The sequence below is a fragment of the Bos indicus x Bos taurus genome, chromosome 3 (assembly GCF_003369695.1).
Source record: "Bos indicus x Bos taurus breed Angus x Brahman F1 hybrid chromosome 3, Bos_hybrid_MaternalHap_v2.0, whole genome shotgun sequence".
Classification (NCBI taxonomy): Eukaryota; Metazoa; Chordata; class Mammalia; order Artiodactyla; family Bovidae; genus Bos; species Bos indicus x Bos taurus.
The window spans coordinates 91364172-91383635 of record NC_040078.1 but is presented as its reverse complement, the minus strand read 5'-3'; the positions used below and the strand labels follow the sequence as shown (position 1 = coordinate 91383635).

The following is a 19464-nucleotide window of genomic DNA, read 5'->3' as shown; positions in this document are numbered from 1 at the left end:
TTTTTCTGCCCCCTTCTGATGCCTGTCATAAGCTTTCTCTATCTCCCTTATACTTTAATAAAACTTAATTACACAAAAGCTCTGAGTGATCAAGCCTCGTCTCTGGCCCCGGATTGAATCCTTCTCCTCCAGAGGCCAAGAATCCCAGCGTCTTTTTGTGGTTCAGCAACAACCTTTCATCTTGGGGGCTTGTCCGGGATTCTTCAGGACAAGGTAAGGATGCTTGGAGCTCTAGTTCTTTGTTCTCCTAGCGAACACGTTTTCTGCTGTACTTTCCTAACGCTATGGTGTGCTGGCGTGAATGAAATAAACGCCCTGCGCGAACCAAGTGAGGAGCCTGCTATGCGGTTCCGTGGTGACCTCATACGGCTTATGGCAGAAATGTGTCGGGGGTTTATACCGACCTGCCAATGCCAAGCAGTACCCAATGTCTCTTTCAGGGACTGACCAGAAATTGGCAAAGCATGTGGACCGAACTCTCCTTTCTCGGTCAAACTTTTCAGTCTCTGTGACCATTTCATAACTCTTTGGAAATTAGAAAAGTGAAAGAAAGTGAAGTTGCTCAGTCGTGTCCGACTCTTTGTGACCCCATGGACAGTAGCCTAACAGGCTCCTCCATCCATGGGATTTTCCAGGCAGGAATACTGGAGTGGGTTGCCATTTCCTTCTCTAGGGGATCTTCCCAACCCGGGGATAGAACTCAGGTCTCCTGCATTGCAGGTGGATTCTTTAACCAGCTGAGCCACAAGGGAAGCCCAGAATGGAAATTAGAAGCATGAACCTAATCTGTCAGATCAAAGACTTTCAAGGGACTTGTGATCTATGCTGTTACTGTGTACTATAACTTGGGTCCCAAATCTGGATTGCTAGTCAGGAAGCTCCTAGCCTCGATAGGAATCGAAAGTTTGGAAGTTAGATGGAGTTTTAGCTACAAGAGCATCTCTGAGGTTAAAGGTTACTCAGATTGGAACTACAATCGGTTTTTTTCCTTTGGTAACGCTGGCTCTTAGTGGACCAGAGGAGGCTCTTATGTTGGTGTGGTGACTCTTGGAAGGAACATCTGTTTTATGCTCGTATCGGCCTTATTGTGGTCAGGAATATACTCAGGGTTGTGCACAGGCACTCAGGTGATGAGAATGTTTCCCCCAGCAGTCTTAGCCTGGGAGGCATTCCAGAAGGTTACTCTCATTGTACCCGAGGTGGCATCAGAGGCAAGCAAAGTTTTAATGGTGAGGAGCTGGACATCAGTCAGGGATGCCATCAAGTCTACCCCTGGTGCATCCCCACCCCGTCTTGGTGGTAGAACTGGTAGGGACGAGTATGTGGCCTGCGTCAGTAAGGGACAGACTAAGTCCGACCAGGAAAGAAAAGCTTTGGTGTAAAGTCTGTCTACATCCCCATCTAGAGCAGGGAGGGATGCCTCCGGTAGAAAGAGGGCACTGGTCGCTTTTGTTCTCTTTTACAGATGGGAGCTAACAATTCCAGCTGCACTCCTTGGAACTGTATCCTGAAAAACTGGGATAGATTTGATCCCCAGGGCTTAAAGAAGACACACCTGGTCTTCCTATGTGATACTGCATGGCCGCAGTACCCACTGGAGGATGGTGAACAGTGGCCGGTTGGAGGGTCTCTTAAGTATAATACTGTTTTACAATTATACTGGTTCTGTAGAAAACAAGGGAAATGGGTAAAAGTAGCATATGTGCTGCCCTTTTTCTCTCTGAAAAATATACCAGACTTATGTCCTAAGGGTATAGATTTGGGTGTGACTCCTTCAGCTCCCTCCTGCCCTCCTACTTTGCTAGATGAGATGGAGGACAGAAGACAAAGAGATAAAGAAAAGCAGGTTTCTCCAATCTATCCCTGGGATCATATGTGCAGAGCAGCCAGAGAGACTGAGGAACAGCCACACAAGCCGCTGCCTCTTCATGAAGCACCCACGGGGATAAATAATCAGTCTATGAGAGTTAATAAGCCTTTTTCTTATCAAGAAATACAAAGAATCAAGGAGGCTCTTGGAGACTATTTAGAGGACTGAAAAAAATATATTAGAGCTTTTAAAGGTGTTACTCTGCTTTATGACCTTACTTGGAAGGATGTGATGTATATCTTGGGACAAACGCTGACTCCCGACTCAAAGACTCGAGTTTTGGGAAAAGCGGTTTCTTATGGAGATGAATGGCTTGGTAATGAATCAGTAGGGAAGAGGGAAGACGAGATAACGGCCCTCCCCACTGGGAATCAGGTGGTTCCCAACTATAAAACCAGAATGGGACTACCACACGGCTAAAGGAAGATGGGATCAGAGTCATTTTGTCAGATGTATTCTTGAAGGACTCAGGCAGGCTCGTGCTAAGCCTTTAAACTATGGCAAATTGGCAAACATAGAACAGGAGGAGAAGGAAGCTCCTGGTAAATTCCTAGATAGACTGAGAGAAGACCTTTGCAGATTCACTGAGATTGATCCCGAAAGTGAAGAGGGAAAAGTGATCTTAAAGGATAGATTTCTCACTTAGTCAGCTCCAGATATCTGCTGTAAGCTATTAAAACGGGAGTATGGACCAAAAAGTTGGCTTAAAGCTCAATATTCAGAAAACTAAGATCATGGCATCTGGTCCCATCACTTCATGGGAAATAGATGGGGAAACAGTAGAAACAGTGTCAGACTTTATTTTTTGGGGCTCCAAAATCACTGCAGATGATGACTACAGCCATGAAATTAAAAGACGTTTGTTCCTTGGAAGAAAAGTTATGACCAACCTAGAGCGCATATTAAAAAGCAGAGATATTACTTTGCCAACAAAGGTCTGTCTAGTCAAGGCTATGGTTTTTTCAGTGGTCATGTATGGATGTGAGAGTTGGACTGTGAAGAAAGCTGAGTGCCGAAGAATTGATGTTTTAGAACTGTGGTGTTGGAGAAGACTCTTCAGAGTCCCTTGGACTGCAAAGAGATCCAACCAGTCCATCCTAAAGGAGACCAGTCCTGGGTGTTCATCAGAAGGACCGATGCTGAGGGTGAAACTCCAAAACTTTGGCCACCTCATAAGAAGAGCTGACTCACTGGAAAAGACCCTGATGCTGGGAGGGACTGGGGGCAGGAGGAGAAGGGGATGACAGAGGATGAGATGGCTGGATGGCATCACCGACTCGATGCACAAGGATTTGGGTGGACTCCAGGAGTTGGTGATGAACAGGGAGGGCTGGTGTGCTGCAATTCATGGGGTCGCAAAGAGCTGGACATGACTGAGCGACTGAACTGAAATGAACTGATGGACAAAATCAGCCTTTAGATAATCTGTTACAACTGGCTCAGACAGTCTATTATGGTAGGGAATATGAGGAAAAGAAAGAAAGGCAGAAAAAGACAAAGAACAGGCGGAAGCCCTCGCAATGGCTATGAGAACCATTCTTAAACAGCCTGAGAAAAATGTCCAGAGGGACCCAGGTGAAAAGGGATGGGCTTGCTATTACTGTGGAAAGGAGGGGCACCACAAGCGGAATTGCCCTCAGGCATCTAAGCCAACCCCAGCTCCATATCCAGTCTGCAAAAGACTACACTGGAAGAGAGACTGCCCCCAGAGGCGTAGGTTTCAGGGGTCGGACTCTCAAGACAATCAGGACTGAAGGTGCCCATGGGTCCCCACACAAGCTCCCATCCTAATTACACCTGAGGAACCCTGGGTATTAATAACTGTGGGGGGCCAATCCGTCGATTTCCTTTTAGACACTGGGGCAACTTACTCCGTGCTTACTGAAGCCCCTGGCCCACTTTCTTCCCGATTCGCTTCCGTAATGGGACTGTCTGGATGAGCCAAAAGGTATTACTTCAGTGTTTCTATACGTTGTGACTGGGATTCTGTACTATTTTCACAGGAGTTTCTGATTGTGTCAGTCTCCCTCACCCCTTTTGGGGAGGGATACACTGAGCAAGGTCCATGCCTCTGTTTTCATGAATATGGAGCCCTCCATTTCTCTCCCTTTAATTGAACAAAATGTAAATCCTAGAGTATGGGCTGATGGAAAATCTGTGGGTCGAGCACAAAATCCTATTCTTGTCATTGTCAAGCTCAAAGACCCACACTTATTTCCACATAAGAAGCAGTAGCCACTGAAACCTGAGGTTAAGGAAGGGTTAACACCCATCACTGACAATTTAAAAGGAACAGGGACTACTAATTCCCTGTAACAGTCCATGCAACACTCCTATTTTGGGTATAAAGAAATCAAATGGTAAATGGAGACTAGTTCAAGATTTATGAATAATAAATGAGGCTGTAGTTCCTTTACACCCCATGGTGCCTAATCCTTATACTCTACTGTCTGAAATTCCTGAAGGAGCCAAATATTTCTCAGTAATTGATTTAAAGGATGCCTTCTATTCAGTGCCTTTGGTGGAGGAAAGTCAATTTCTGTTTGCCTTTGAGGACCCTATACAGCCAGCTTCTCAGTTAACCTGGACAGTTTTGCCCCAGGAATTTCATGACAGTCCTCACTTATTTGGACAAAGTTTGTCACGGGATCTACAAAACTTTAATAGCTCCGAAGCAGTGGTGTTACAATATGTAGATGATATTTTGCTTTGTGCTGAGACAGAGGAAGCTTATTTGAGAGCCTCAGAAGATTTCTGAAACTTTCTGGCAGGCTGCAGTTACAAGGCATCAAGAGAAAAAAGGCTCAGCTTTGTCAACAATCTGCTAGATATCTGGGCCTAATCATATCAGAAGGGACTAGGGCCATAGGCCCTGAGAGAATTAAACCTATACTAAATCATCCCCTACCTATGACTTTAAGACAACTGAGAGGATTTTTGGGAATCACAGGCTACTGTCGAATTTTGATTCTGGGTTATGGGGAACTTGCCTGGGCTTTATATAAACTTATAGTTGAAACTCAACAGGCCCAAACTGACAAACTGGTTTGGTCTCCAGACACTCAAAAGGCTTTTAAGGTTCTTCAGACTGCTCTCCTGCAAGCTCCCACTCTGAGCTTGCCCACAGGGTCAGAATTTAATTTGTTTTTCACTGAAAGAAAAGGTATGGCCTTGGGAGTTTTGACACAACCCTGAGGGCCTCACCAGCAACCTAATACTTATCTAAGCACAGAATTAGATGTAGTTTCACGTGGGTGGCCCCACTGCCTAAGAGTAATTGGGGCAGCGGCTTTATTAGCACCTGAAGCTTTAAAAATAATTAATGGACAAAACCTTACTGTACTGACTTCTCATGATGTGAGTGGAATCTTAAATTCTAAGATTAATATTTGGATGACAGACAGTAGGCTTCTTAAATATCAGTCATTGTTGTTAGAAGGACCAGTAACTAAGCTTAAAGTCTGTGGAAATTTAAATTCTGCCACTTTCCTTCCTGAGAAGGAAAATAAAACACCTGATCACGACTGTTCCGAATTCCTAACTTTAAACTATGCAGCTCGGAAGAACTAATGGATACCCCATTAGACAATCCTGACATGGAAATATTTAAAGAAGGCAGTTCTTTTGTTCGGGATGGAAAGCCTAAAGCAGGTTACACCGTGGTGACTGCTGAACAGGTTTTAGAAGCAAAATCTCTCCCCCAGGGAACCAGTGCTCAGTTAGCAGAGCTTGTGGCTCTGACCCGAGCTCTAGAGTTAAACAGAGGGCAGCGGATAAATATCTGCAGATTCTAAGTATGCTTATTTGACTTTATGTGCTCATGCTGCAATATGGAAAGAGAGAGTTTAAAACAGCAACAGGAGAACCTATTAAACATTTCAGAGAGATCAGATCAAGAGACTTTTAACTGCTATATATTGTCCTAAAGAAGTAGCTGTTATGCATTGCAAAGAACACAACAGAGATGGGAGTAAAGTAGCTGAAGGTAATCAGCTGGCTGACTGTCAAGCCAGAAAAGCAGCACTTTACGAAACCCCTTCACAGACGCCTGTGATCTACACTGAGGAAGAATTAGAAAGATACAAGAAAAGAGGAGCAAAGATTACTGATAAAGGGTGGTTACAGTCAGAAGATGGACAATTACTAATTCCTGAAAATGCTCAATGGAAAATTCTTAAGGGTTTACAGGAGAGTTTTCATTTGGGTGCAGAGAGTACTTACCAGATGGCTTCTCGTTTGTTTGAAGGTAAAAATGTAATGAAAGCTTTAAAGATTATCAAAAGGTGTGAGACTTGTCAGAAAAATAACTCAAAGACTGAAAAGCTAGCAAAATTTGGATTGCAACGAAGTGGAAATTATCCTGGAGAGGACTGGGAAATTGATTTTACTCATATGCCAAAAGCTAATGGGTATTCTTGCTTACAAGTTTGGGTAGATACTTTTACAGGATGGACTGAGGCTTTTCCCTGTCATAGTGAACAGGCTAAGGAGGTTATAAAGATTTTAATCTATGAAATTATCCCCAGGTTTGGGCTACCACGGAGCCTTCAGAGTGACAATGGCTCTGCCTTTAAAGCTGCTGTAACTCAGGGGGTGTCTAAGGCTCTAGGAATAGAATATCACTTACCCTGCTCCTCGAGACCCCAATCCTCAGCAAAGGTTGAAAAAGCTAATGACATTATCAAAAGACATCTGCAAAAATTAACTCAAGAGATGCAGGACAATTGGATTAAAGTCCCATCCATAGCTTTAAGGAGGGCTCAAACTGCCCCAAAAAAGGAGGGACTGTCCCCCTTTGAATGTATTTATGGAAGGCCTTTCTTACGCACAGACATTGTTATAGACCTTGAAGACTTGGAATTAACTAGTTACGTAACTCAGCTCTCAGCTTTTCAACAGGCACTAACAGAACTCTGGGAGACGACTCCTGACCCAGCCTCTGAGTCAAGCAAGCCTCTATTTGAGCCAGGAACCGAGGTCCTCATAAAAACATTGGGATCTGGGGTCCAATCCCTCGAGCCCCTCTGGGAAGGCCCTTAACAGGTTATTCTTTCTTCTCCCACAGCTGTCAAAGTGCCAGGAATTGATCTGTGGGTACATCACACTCGAGTTAAGAGGTGGCACCCTGACCAGAACTAAGTGACTTCATTTTATGTCTTTACTTTCTATGCTCTGACTTTGTACTTTTCAGATGGGCCTAATAATCTATGTGAGCCTACTTATGCTGACTCCAAAAGTCCAGAGTATGCCATTTGATCCTCAAGACAATACCTTCCTGTCCTGGGCTCATTCCTATGCTGAATTCCACAATCAATCTAACTGCTGGGTCTGTGGAGCACTCCTCTCTTCATCAGTGGAAAACTTTTCATGGTGGACACCTCTTCAAAGAAAAGACTTTCTCCAAGTCTGCAAATACCTTCAACAACAACCGCATGTGATGCCTCTTCTTAAACTGATAACATCTAACAATCCTAAGACGGACTGATGTAACTATGGACATAATATGACTTAATTTTAACTTGCTTTGATGACTATTTTGGCTTGCATCTGGAACTGTGTAATTGGATTTGTTTCTAAACGCATGAAGGCTTATAGTTACAAATGGTTGTCCAAGCTCCTACGAGTGCCACAGCCTCCTCCAACTATTACTTGGGGCCCCTGGATCAGAGACCCTCAATACAAGGGTTAGGAGAATATGTTGCCTCAACAATTTAGCGACCACGCCCCTAAACAGCAGGAAGTAGTTATGGAATGAAATGATGCCACTTTCCCTTGGCAACATAATTCTCCTAAAAGTAAAGGGGGGAATGAGAGAGTCATTTCCTAGGCAGATTGATAAGAAGACCCAGGAGAGAGGGCTCTGGAATTCTCAAGGAGGAAGAAAGGACAAACTTTTTTTTTTCCCCTCTACTTTCCTTAGGATTATATAACAATAATGTATCCTACTTGAGGACAGTCTCTGGATTAAACCTTCTGGCTAATCTTGTTATCTTAAGACGTAAATTATGGGAGTAGGTCTGGTGAGGTCTTTACAACCTCCAGACATTGTTTTGATTCATTGGAGAGTATATAACTCCACTGCTAACACTAGCAAGGGGGTACTCTTTCTGCCCCCTTCTGATGCCTATGTTAGAAGCTTTCTGTGTCTCCTTTATACTTTAATAAAGCTTTATTACACAAATGCCCTGAGCGATCAAGCCTTGTCTCTGGCCCCAGATTGAATTCTCCTCCATAGGCCAAGAATCCTGGTGTCTTTTCGTGGTTCAGCAACAACCTTTGACTTCTAGAACTAACACCCAAAAAAGATGTTCCTTTCATTATAGGGGACTGGAATGCAAAACTGGGAAGTCAAGAAACACCTGGAGTAACAGGCAAATTTGGCCTTGGAGTATGGAATGAAGCAGGGCAAAGTCTAATAGAGTTTTGCCAAGAGAACGCACTGGTCATAGCAAACACCCTCTTTCAACAACACAAGAGAAGACTCTACATATGGACATCACTAGATGGCCAACACCGAAATCAGATTGATTATATTCTTTGCAGCCAAAGATGGAGAAGCTCTAAACAGTCAGCAAAAACAAGACCAGGAGCTGACTGTGTCTCAGATCATGAACTCCTTATTGCCAAGTTCAGACTAAAATTGAAGAAAGTGGGGAAAACCACTAGACCATTCAGGTATGATCTAAAATCCCTTATGATTATACAGTGGAAGTGAGAAATAGATTTAAGGGACTAGATCTGATAGAGTGCCTGATGAACTATGGATGGAAGTTCATGACATTGTACAGGAGACAGGGATCAAGACCATCCCCAAGAAAAAGAAATGCAAAAAAGCAAAATGGGTGTCTGAGGAGGCCTTACAAATAGTTGTGAAAAGAAAAGAAGTGAAAAGCAAAGGAAAAATGATATACCCATTTGAATGCAGAGTTCCAAAAATTAGGAAGTAGCGATAAGAAAGCCTTCCTCAGTGATCAGTTCAAAGAAATAGAGGGAAACAATAGAATGGGAAAGACTAGAGATCTCTTCAAGAAAATCAGAGATACCAAGGGAACATTTCATGCAAAGATGGGCTCAATAAAGGACAGAAATGGTATGGACCTAACAGAAGCAGAAGATATTAAGAAGAGGTGGCAAGAATACACAGAAGAACTGTACAAAAAAGATCTTCATGACCCATGATAATCACGATGGTGTGATCACTCACCTAGAGCCAGACATCCTGGAATGTGAAGTCAAGTGGGCTTTATGAAGCATCACTACGAACAAAGCTAGTGGAGGTGACGGAATTCCAATTGAGCTATTTCAAATTCTAAAATATGATGCTGTGAAAGTGCTGCACTCAATACATCAACAAATTTGGAAAACTCAGCAGTGGTCACAGGACTGGAAAAGGTCAGTTTTCATTCCAATCCCAAAGAAAGGCCATGCCAAAGAATGCTCAAACTACCGCACAATTGCACTCATCTCACACGCTAGTAAACTAATGCTCAAAATTCTCCAAGCCAGGCTTCAGCAATATGTAACCATGATCTTCCAGATGTTCAAGCTGGTTCTTTAGAAAAGGCAGAGGAACCAGAGATCAAATTGCCAACATCCACTAAATCAGCGAAAAAGCAAGAGAATTCCAGAAAAACATCTATTTCTGCTTTATTGACTATGCCAAAGCCTTTGACAGTGTGGATCACAATAAAGTGTGGAAAATTCTGAAAGAGATGGGAATACCAGACCACCTGACCTGCCTCTTGGTAAAGTGGAAACAGTGGCTGACTTTACTTTTTAGGGCTATAAAATCAGTGCAGGTGGTAACTGCAGCCATGAAATTAAAAGATGCTTACTCCTTGGAAGGAAAGTTATGACCAACCTAGACAGCATATTAAAAAGCAGACATTACTCTGCCAACAAAGGTCCATCTAATCAAGGCTATGGTTTTTCCAGTAGTCACGTACGGATGTGAGAGTTGGACTATAAAGCTGAGCACTGAAGAATTGATGCTTTTGAACTGTGGTGTTGTAGAAGAGTCTTGAGAATCCCTTGGACTGCAGGGAGACTGGGTGTTCATTGGAAGGGCTGATGTTGAAGCTGAAACTCCAATACTTTGGCCACCTGATGCGAAGAGCTGACTCATTTGAAAACACCCTGATGCTGGGAAAGATTGCAGGCACGAGGAGAAGGGGATGACAGAGAATGAAATGGTTGGGTGGCATCACCAACTCAATGGACTTTAGTTTGGGTGAACTCTGGGAGTTGGTGATGGACAGGGAGGCCTGGCGTGCTGTGATTCATGGGGTCGCAAAGAGTCAGACACGACTGAGTGACTGAAGTGAACTGAACTGATGGTGAATGGATAAACAAAGTATGATATATACAAGAAAGAATTATCATTCAGTGTTGAATAGAAATGAAACCCTCACTCACGCTGTAACATGGATGAACCTTGAAAATATTATGGTAATTGAAATAAGCTAGATAGAAAAGGACAAATATTGTATGGTTTCACTTTTACGAGGTACCTAGAATAGTCAAATTTATAGAGATAGAAAGTAAACTGGTAGTTGCCGGTGCCTGGAGGGAGGAGGGAAACGAATGAGGTATTATTGTTTAATGGGAGAAGAATTTCAGTTTGAGATGATGGAAAAATTCTGGAAACAGACAGTGGTGATGGTTACACAAAAATGTGTATGTACTTAATTTCACTAAGTTACACCCCTAAAACTGATATAATTGCAAATTTTATGTTATGCATATTCTACCACAGTAAAAGAAAAAAAAATCTAGCAAATCTAAAAAAAAAAATCATCTACAAGATTGTCTCTGAGGTGTCTCATCATGTCCTTTGTCCATTTTTCTATTTGGCTGTTGGTCTTTTGTGATTTATAATATCTCTTCATATGTATTATCAAAATTAGCTGCTGTCTGTCACATATGTTGTAAGTCTGTATAGTTAGTTTAACTGACTTTTGACTCAGGTATATTTTTTTTCATAGATATTTTCTGGAATCAAATTTACCAGTCTTGCATTTACTGATTTCTTACTGGGTACAGACTTGCAGTTTAGAACGCTAAAGAGCTTGGTTGCACAGCAAGGTGAATACACTCAATGTTACTGACTGTTCAGTTAAAAATCGTTAAAATGTTAAACGTTATGTTATGGATCTTCTTGACCCAGGGACTGAGCATGGGTCTCCCACACTGCAGGCAGATTTTTTACTACCTGTGCCACCAGGGAAGCCCCTGTGTATATTTTACTACACTGAAAAAAAAAGACCAAGTTTGGTATTTGGAGCTCTTGTTGCTATTTAGTCACTCAGTTGGGCCCAACTCTCTGCAACCCGTGGACTGCAACATGCCAGGCGTCCTTGTGCTTCACTAGCTCCCAGAGTTTGCTCAAACTCATGTCCATTGAGCCAGTGATGCCTTCCAATCATCTCATCCTCTGTTGCCCCCTTCTCCTCTTGCCCTCAATCTTGCCCAGCATCAGCATCTTTTCCAATGAATAAGCTTTTCAGATCAGGTGGCCAAAGTATTGGAGTTTCAGCATCAGTCCTGCCAACGAATATTCAGGGTTGATTTCCTATAGGATTGACTGGTTTGATCTCCTTGCTGTCCAAGGGACTCTCAAGAGTCTTCTCTAACAGCACAGTTCAAAAATGTCAGTTCTTCGGTGCTCAGCTTTCTTTATAGTCCAACTCTCCATACATGACTACTGGAAAAACTATAGCTTTGACCAGATGGGCTTTTGTGGGCAAACTGATGTCTCTGCTTTTTAAATACACTGTCTAGGTTTGTCATAGCTTTTCTTCCAAGGAGCAAATGTATTTTAATTTCATGGCTACAATCACCATCCACAGTGATTTTGGTGCCCCAAAATAAAGTCTGTCACTGTTTCCATTGTTTCCCCATCTATTTGCCATGAAGCGATGGGACCAGATGCCATGATCTTAGTTTTTTGAATGCTGTTTTAAGCCAGCTTTTTCACTCTCCTCTTTCACCTTCATCAAGGGACTCTTTAGATCCTCTGCTTTCTGCCATTAGGATGGTGTCATCTGCATATCCAAAGTTATTAATATTTCTCCGGGCAATCTTGATTCCAGCTTAAGCTTCACCCAGCCCAGCATGTGAAAACAAGTTGTACTGTGCCACTTCAGCATTCTTGCCTTGAGAACCCCATGAACAGTATGAAAAGGCAAAGAGATACAACACTGAAAGACGAACCCCACAGGATGGTAGGTGTCCAGTATGATACTGGAGAAGAACAGAGAAACAGATCCAGAAAGAATGAAGAGGCTGAGCTGAAGTGGAAGTGACACCCAATTGTGGATGTGTCTGGTGGTATTTGGAGTAGCTCTAACATTTCTACTAAGGGCTCTAATTTACAAAGCATATACAAAGGAAAATATATACTGATTTCACAAATCTCTGTGGTGTCTTCTAAGCCCCAGAGCAAGGGCTTGCTGATAAAGCTGAGCTGGAAATGTGGCTTAAACTTGAGGTTCATGTGGGATTCCTGACCTCCCAGGCTGAGCCTACACTGGGGCACCCCTGTAGGCAGGCTTGCCTCAGGAGGTAAGAAGGGTTAGGCAGAATCGTTTTACTCAAGTCTCTGAACCTGGACCACAAGCCTCCTTCCATGTCCAGGATGTATAAACCCAAGAAAAAGCTAGAAGGATACCCTAGTACCTCTAGACATGGAGTTATAAAGTATGCTAAAAATGTGATGTACAGGTGTGAACTCTTTACGCAGTGATCTGGCTCAAATAGTGCAGTTTCTCAACCACCAGGTGAGTCTTCTTTTTGGGGTAGGTGGAGATAGAAGCTGGGGTGGTGGAGAGAAAGAAAGCCTGGTATTATTTCTTCTAACTCTTTGGTCCTAAATGGGAGGAAAACCTGAGATGCCTTCTTTCAAGGTATACATGCTGGAAGAGAGAAGGAGAGATTCTGTCATCTCAGTCATGCACTGTGGCCTGTAGGGGAGCAGTACACAAATCATTACTCCCTCTCTGTATGACGTGAACGTTTTCATCTTATTACATACCTCTGATTGACTCCTCGCATGATACTGGTTGGGGACCAGAGAGGCAGCTGAGCAGTGAGAATCACACCCAGCAGAAACTGGTTTGGCTTCTGCACATCTGGGTGGGCTGAAGTATCTGTCTGACTCAGAGTATACAGCTGATCGCAGGCAACACGGCGAATCTGAAATCACATTTTTAGTGGCCAAGGATGTACATCAATAAACACATAGACTGCTTAAAAAATGAATTTCCTCCAAAGTCCATACTCTGAACGATGCTATAAGGGTGTGAGCATTTCAGTCAGTAAAGTTTACATTGAATAAACTAGGGCTAATTTAAATCAAGTGTGGTCTGGGCACTGATTTCCCAAATTATTCTAGTAGTGGATTCTACTCAGATGGTAAAGAATCTGCCTACAATGCGGGAGACCTGGGTTTGATCCCTGGTTGGGAAGATCCCCTGGAGGAGGGCATAGCAAGTCACTCCTGTATTCTTGTCTGGAAAATCCCTATGGACAGAGGAGCCTGGCGGGCTACAGCCCATGGAGCTGCCAAGAGTCAGACATGACTGAGTGTCTAAGCACAGCACATTCTACTCTAATCAACAGGCTTATAATTTTACATGAAAATTAGAAACAAACAAACAAACAAACAAACCTCTTCTTCATGTGTCTCAAAGTTAATTTTCAAGGTTATGTACGAAAATGAGAATTCTAAGACCTAATCAAAGTTCACGGCTTGAAGTTGGTCTTTCTTGATTTGGGCCAACAAGTTAATGTTTAATGTTGGCTGACTTGGCCAGCTATGGATGTTGAACACTGTAAGATTTTGTTTGTTATAAATAAATGCAAGTTAATCATAGCACTAGTATCTTAACTTCCGGTGAAACACAGACAAGGAAGGAAGGTGCGAGTCTAAACGGTCACTGTCATAATGGTCTGCAGCGCTCTACGTGACTCCCCAGGAGGACTAACATCACTCCCTCTACAGTCCCCACACTGCCTCAGGCATCCAGGAGCCCAGGCAGAGCAAGACCAAAGGGCTTTTGTATAAAGTGAGCCTTACCTCAGCACTTGGTGATCCAAGCAGAATATCAATGATAAAATCGGCAACACAGGGCAAGTTGTAGAAAGAGGCTGATGGTAAGAATAAGGAGAATGGGGGCAGGGGAGGAAACTAAGTTAGGAAATGCATTTTCAAAATTTCAGAAGTTTTGAATAATTTCTTACCCTTAACTATCGTAGACATCATCTCTTCTTCCACACAAAATCAAATTCAGTACCTCCATAACTGCCCCCATGAGCGCCTAAGGCGCTCAAGAGCAGGACTGTCGAAGTAATCGTTGTACCCTCACTTTTTCCCACAATGTCTTGTGCTTACTAGTGACAGAACAAATATGTCTTGCTTTGATAAACTATCAATACCTCTGAACTATAAAATGTACTCTACAATAAACTTACAAATGATAAAAAAGCTTGAAGTTATAATTTTTCTCATCCTGATTACTTCTGTAATCAAACAATTGTAGGAAACTGAACTAAAAGTATGGCTTATGCTTAATAGTATTTCACAGTGACTTAAGACTTCTCATATATAAGCCTTTAAAAGCAAATCTGACCAAAGTAAATCATTTTTGATACTGTACTGTCAAATTTTTGATAGTTCACTGTCCCATAAACATGTAACTTTTTCTGTATGTTTATCTTGATATCTTATATGGTAAATTTGGATGTTATACCGAATAATACATAATGATCACCAATTCTACGTAACAGGCAGTCTGAACCAGTAATAATAGTAATGAATTGGGCTCCATGTATTGGTACAATTTTTAAAAGTCAAGTCATTAAGACTGCATCCCTGAATAAGTATTTATTGAGGGCCTACTACACACCCCACAGTGTTTGGGTGTTAAGGATTCATTAGGAAACACATGGGACAAAAGTCTCTGTTCTTACAGAGCTTACCATCTAGGTGGGGAAGGGGATAATGACAATAAACATGATAAGCAGAGAAATTTTACTGTATGCTGTACAGTGATAAGTGATAGAGAAAAAAACAACAACAGAGTTTACAGGTGAATGCTGGGAGAGGTGAGGACTGTGATTTCTCTAAAAAAAGGTGGGGGAAGTGGGAATAGCTAGTGCAAGGGCCCTGAGGCAGGCATGTGCCTGAGTGTCAGCGAACAGCTAGGAAGCCAGGGTGGCTGAAGCATGGTGGGTGAGGCAGGGAGTGCAAGAGGTGAAGGCACACAGGCATCACGGGCGTGGATGGTGCCAGGCCTGGAAGGCCTTAGGGAAGATGTGGCTTTCACTCAGTGTGAACTGAGGCCGCTGCAAGGCTGTAGATAGAGGAGTGATACGATCTGACTTACATTTTAGCGGGTCCACTCTGGTTACTGTGTGGAGAATAAACTGCAAGGGTAGAAGCAGGGAGATTAGTCAGGGCACTGCTGCTATAATCAGGGTAAGAGATGATGGAGGAGCAGAGGGTACCAACAGCAAAGGTGGGCTAAGGGGTGGAATCCCCTTAATCCAGCAAAGGTGGAGTCTGAAGAAGGATGTGTTGGCAGATTAGAAGTAGGATGTAAAGAAAGGAATCCTGGAGTAGGAGGACTCCAAGAACGAAAATGCTACGAATTAAGATGGGCAATCTCTTGGGTGGTGTGGGCCAGACCAGTGTTCAGTTCTGGACATGTTAAGTTCAGGAAGTCTACTATATCTAAGTAGAGATGTCAGGGGAGGGGCCCAGGTCACAGAGCCAAATTTAAGTGTTACCGACACATATAGGGAATTTAAGGCTGTGAACGTGGATGTGATTATGTGAATGGGTGATTATGAGAATGAGTGTAGGCAGAGGAAAAAAAGTGTCCAGGGACTGAGCCCTGGGGAATCTAATGCTAAAAATATGTTTAGCAATAGCCCCAGTTTGTCAAAACCAACAATAAAGATAAAAGGACAAATCTTAAGTTTCATAATTTTTAATACTGGAGTTGTTATCAGTTTAGGGATTGATATATAATTCTACTTCTATAGCTTATGACCTACAACTTTGGCTTGTTTTAATTCCTCCAACAGATGGTAAGCTCTCCTGGACAGCAGACATACTGCCTTTGTAACATCAACTGTGGAACCGTGTATACAGAGGTGCTCAATAAATACTTGTTCAGAATTAAGTACTCTAGCACTATTCTTACCTATTCCATATGCCAACTTTCCCCTTTTCCATTTCTATTAATATGACCTTATCTATGAAGGGATATAAATAATTCCCAACAGAAACCTGGCCGTTTCCTAAAACACGAGTGGCAAGCAGGCCTCCTGCATACCCAGCTGTTGGCTCCGAAGCTGCAGGCAGGTGACAAGTAGAGACAAAGCCTCTCCGGCAATCAGGGAGTCTTTGGTGGACACGGACTGTTGTCGTACACAGATGCCTGCGTGCAAGGCCACTGGGTCCCCTTCACTTCCAGAGCTGCAATTGCTTCCTGGAAACATACAAAACGGAAGGTTACTGAAGGGTTACTGGGGATCCCACAGGACCCTTGAGATTAAAACCCTTTAATGTGTCCATAATCCTCAAGTGAAGGTAAAGAGTTCAAGAAGACACTTTGGTCTAAGAAACAAGAGAGAATTAATCATTTACTTTGACCCCCACTGCTTTCTTTGTACTTAAAACACATTTGGAAGCGCTGAAAAATACATTTACGATGAAAAACTAGTTTCAGGTGCCAGAAGCAAAAACAGTGCGATTTTGGAGGCATGTGGGAGTCTTTCTGGGTTATTAGAAATGCTCCTTATCTTAATCTAATGGGTTATACTTATGTAAAAACCCTAAAACTCCTGTACATTCAACATTTCTGCACTTTACTGTATGTCGTACAGTTTAAAAGCTCTATTATTAGTGAGTTATATACACAGCAGGGAAACCAAATAAAGCTGAGAAATAAAGCTATTTATAAAGGCCTAACAGAAAATAACAGGCCAAACCAAGAAAATGATTTTTCCAGGTAAATATTCTAGATAAATTTTTATTACAGCTGTAATTATTGGCCTCATGACACTTTCTTACTCAGCAAGCTAAAACTCTGCTTGGTTTTTCTATTTATTTTGCATTTATAAACTTTTTTCTTAGTATGACATATATAAATGAAGGATGTATATACATACATGCAAACTTGAATATGCATAAATCTTGAGGGTTTATTTAGCTGGATGAATTTCTGTTCATGCTCAAAAGCAAGAGAAAAGGCTTTCTCCTTTCTGTGACCCTGAATAACCTATACAAAGATGATTTTTATAGCTACTTCCTGTTCAATATTCTAATTATTTTATCCTTCTTAATCAGTACCTGAACTGCTGAGTCTGTTTCGAATTCCAGCAGGAAACAGAGAATTACTTTCTTTAATTGGTTGGCTACTCCCAACGAGGTCGAGCCGTCCTGCGGCTGCAGCCCATGACAGTCGCATGAAACAGGCCACAGTAGATGTGAAATCACCGACTTCCATTGTCTAAGGAAGCAAGAAAGTGCTGTGAGTACTTGGACATGTCCCACTGACTTCAATAACCTCCTCTTGGTCTCAGTTTGCAGGCTCATTTCCCTCCAACATCATCTACAAGACAGACAGCCTTTTTCATGCTTCTGTACCGTTCAAAGACTTACAACTGCCTCTCTGCTACTACAACACAGAGACCCTGCTGTCCAGGTTCTGGCTTCAAATCACCCATTTTGCTGTCACCATGTCCCCTCTTCCACACACAGCATCCGCTCTATGTGAACCACCATGTGGCCTCCTACACAGGCTTCTTTTCTAATAGCTCCCACCTTCCCCTTTACCTGAACAACTTTCCTCTCTCTAAATGAATCCATGGATATGGAATCCCTACCTATTCTTAAAGGCTTAGTCCCTCCTACATGGAATCCTTGTGACAGCCGCATGTGAAGATGACTATTCCATTCCACTTAAGCCCTGTAGAATGTCTTGCTTTGGTAGTCTTCTTACAACAATTGATGTTTTCCACCTGAATTACAGTGAATTCTACACTAGTTGATCTCTTTCTTACTTCCTGTACGCTCCTTGAGGATGATACTCACATCAATAATTTTTATATCTGCATAGGCCCTCCCCACCAGTGGTGCCTTCTGGAAAGAAGGCCCTTGGGACTTCTTGAACAAACAAGTCACTTACTTGTATTGCGACTCGTGCAGCAGGAATGATCTCCTCAACTCTGATGGAAGACCGGTCAGACACTGACAGCTGTCGGTAGGATGACTTCTCTGGGGTGCCACATAAGGACATCTGCCTGCTCGTCTGCCGGCTGACATTTCGGAATGGGCGAGAAGCAAGTGCTTCTATGCCGTCTTTGGTGAGGTCTTCATCCAATAAGGTTGGCAATGTTTGTCCCACGAGTAAAAATCTTAAAAGGAAATAAGCTAGGCTAAGCCAAGATCATTTCATACTATGTTTAAAGGATGACATCTGGAAGAAAGAGTCAAGAATAGCCATCTGAGAGTAATCAATAGATTTACGTACCTTGCCAGTTGTAGACAGATGGAATAAACGCCTTGCCTTGTTTCATAGTCTACTTCTGATGGGATGGAATCCCTCTGCATGACATTTACAACCAAACTTCAAAAAAAAAAAGAAAAAAGAAAAGGCAGGATATTTAAGACTTCTGTTTCTTCCACAGGTAATTTTCTATAAGTAGTTTGAAAGTGAAAGTGAAGTCACTCAGTTGTGTCCCACTCTTTGCAACCCCATGGACTATAGCCTATCAGGCTCCTCCGTCCATGGGATTTTCCAGGCAAGAGTGCTGGAGTGGATTGCCATTTCCTTCTCCAGGGGATCTTTCCAACCTACGAATCGAACCCAGGTCTCCCACATTGTAGGCAGATGCTTTACCGTCTGAGCCACCAGGGAAGCTCTCCATATAAGTAGTTTAATACTTATCAATTACTTAAAATTCTTACATGATCCTTACATATAAATGGATCACACAGATTCCTATCACAACGATTTCTTATAGTACATATAACCTTCCTGGTTCAGAATTAAAATTAGACTCCTTTCTTAGCCAAAAAATAACCAATACAGAGTGTTTAGATAGTTTGCCTTCTCACTAACTTGAATGAGTTCCCCAATCAACTGCTATGTTGGTATTAGAAGAGCTATCAATTCAAAAGTATATCCAGAATTGGTGTATTCTACAAAGCTTGTTTTCACATCTATCACCTACATTGCTATAAAAGCTTCCCAACTCTTCTTCTTGCTTCTACTCTTGAAGCTTCACCTCCAAAATCTATTCTCAAAAGATCAACCAGAATGATCCCTTAAAAATGGAGGTTACCATGGGATTCCTCTGGACAAAATCCTCCCATGGTTTCCTATTTCCTTCACAGTAGCCTGTAAAATCCTGCATACCCTGACCTCTGGTATCTCTGTAACCTCATGCCCCCTACCCTTCTCCCCTCACTCAGCCCCAACCACACTAGCCCCCTGTTGGCTTTACAGACACCAGGTCGACCCTCACAGGGGCTTGCGTTGGATGCTCCTCTGGACAGCTTTCCCCAGCATCTCCAGATCTTG

At 42.6% G+C, this 19464-nt stretch overlaps 1 protein-coding gene across 4 annotated transcripts in view; it reads right to left on the bottom strand.

The window, feature by feature from the left end:
- USP24 (ubiquitin specific peptidase 24) overlaps positions 1-19464 on the bottom strand; it is a 155605-nt gene that overhangs the window by 46854 nt on the left and 89287 nt on the right. For all 4 annotated transcript variants that reach the window (XM_027537132.1, XM_027537134.1, XM_027537133.1 and 1 more), the window contains 6 exons: positions 18412-18507; positions 18067-18295; positions 17229-17388; positions 16210-16365; positions 13947-14017; positions 12903-13063 (listed from right to left, as the gene is read on the bottom strand). In XM_027537132.1, coding sequence (XP_027392933.1) covers positions 12903-13063; positions 13947-14017; positions 16210-16365; positions 17229-17388; positions 18067-18295; positions 18412-18507 — 873 coding nt within the window. The remainder of the gene's footprint in view (positions 1-12902; positions 13064-13946; positions 14018-16209; positions 16366-17228; positions 17389-18066; positions 18296-18411; positions 18508-19464) is intronic.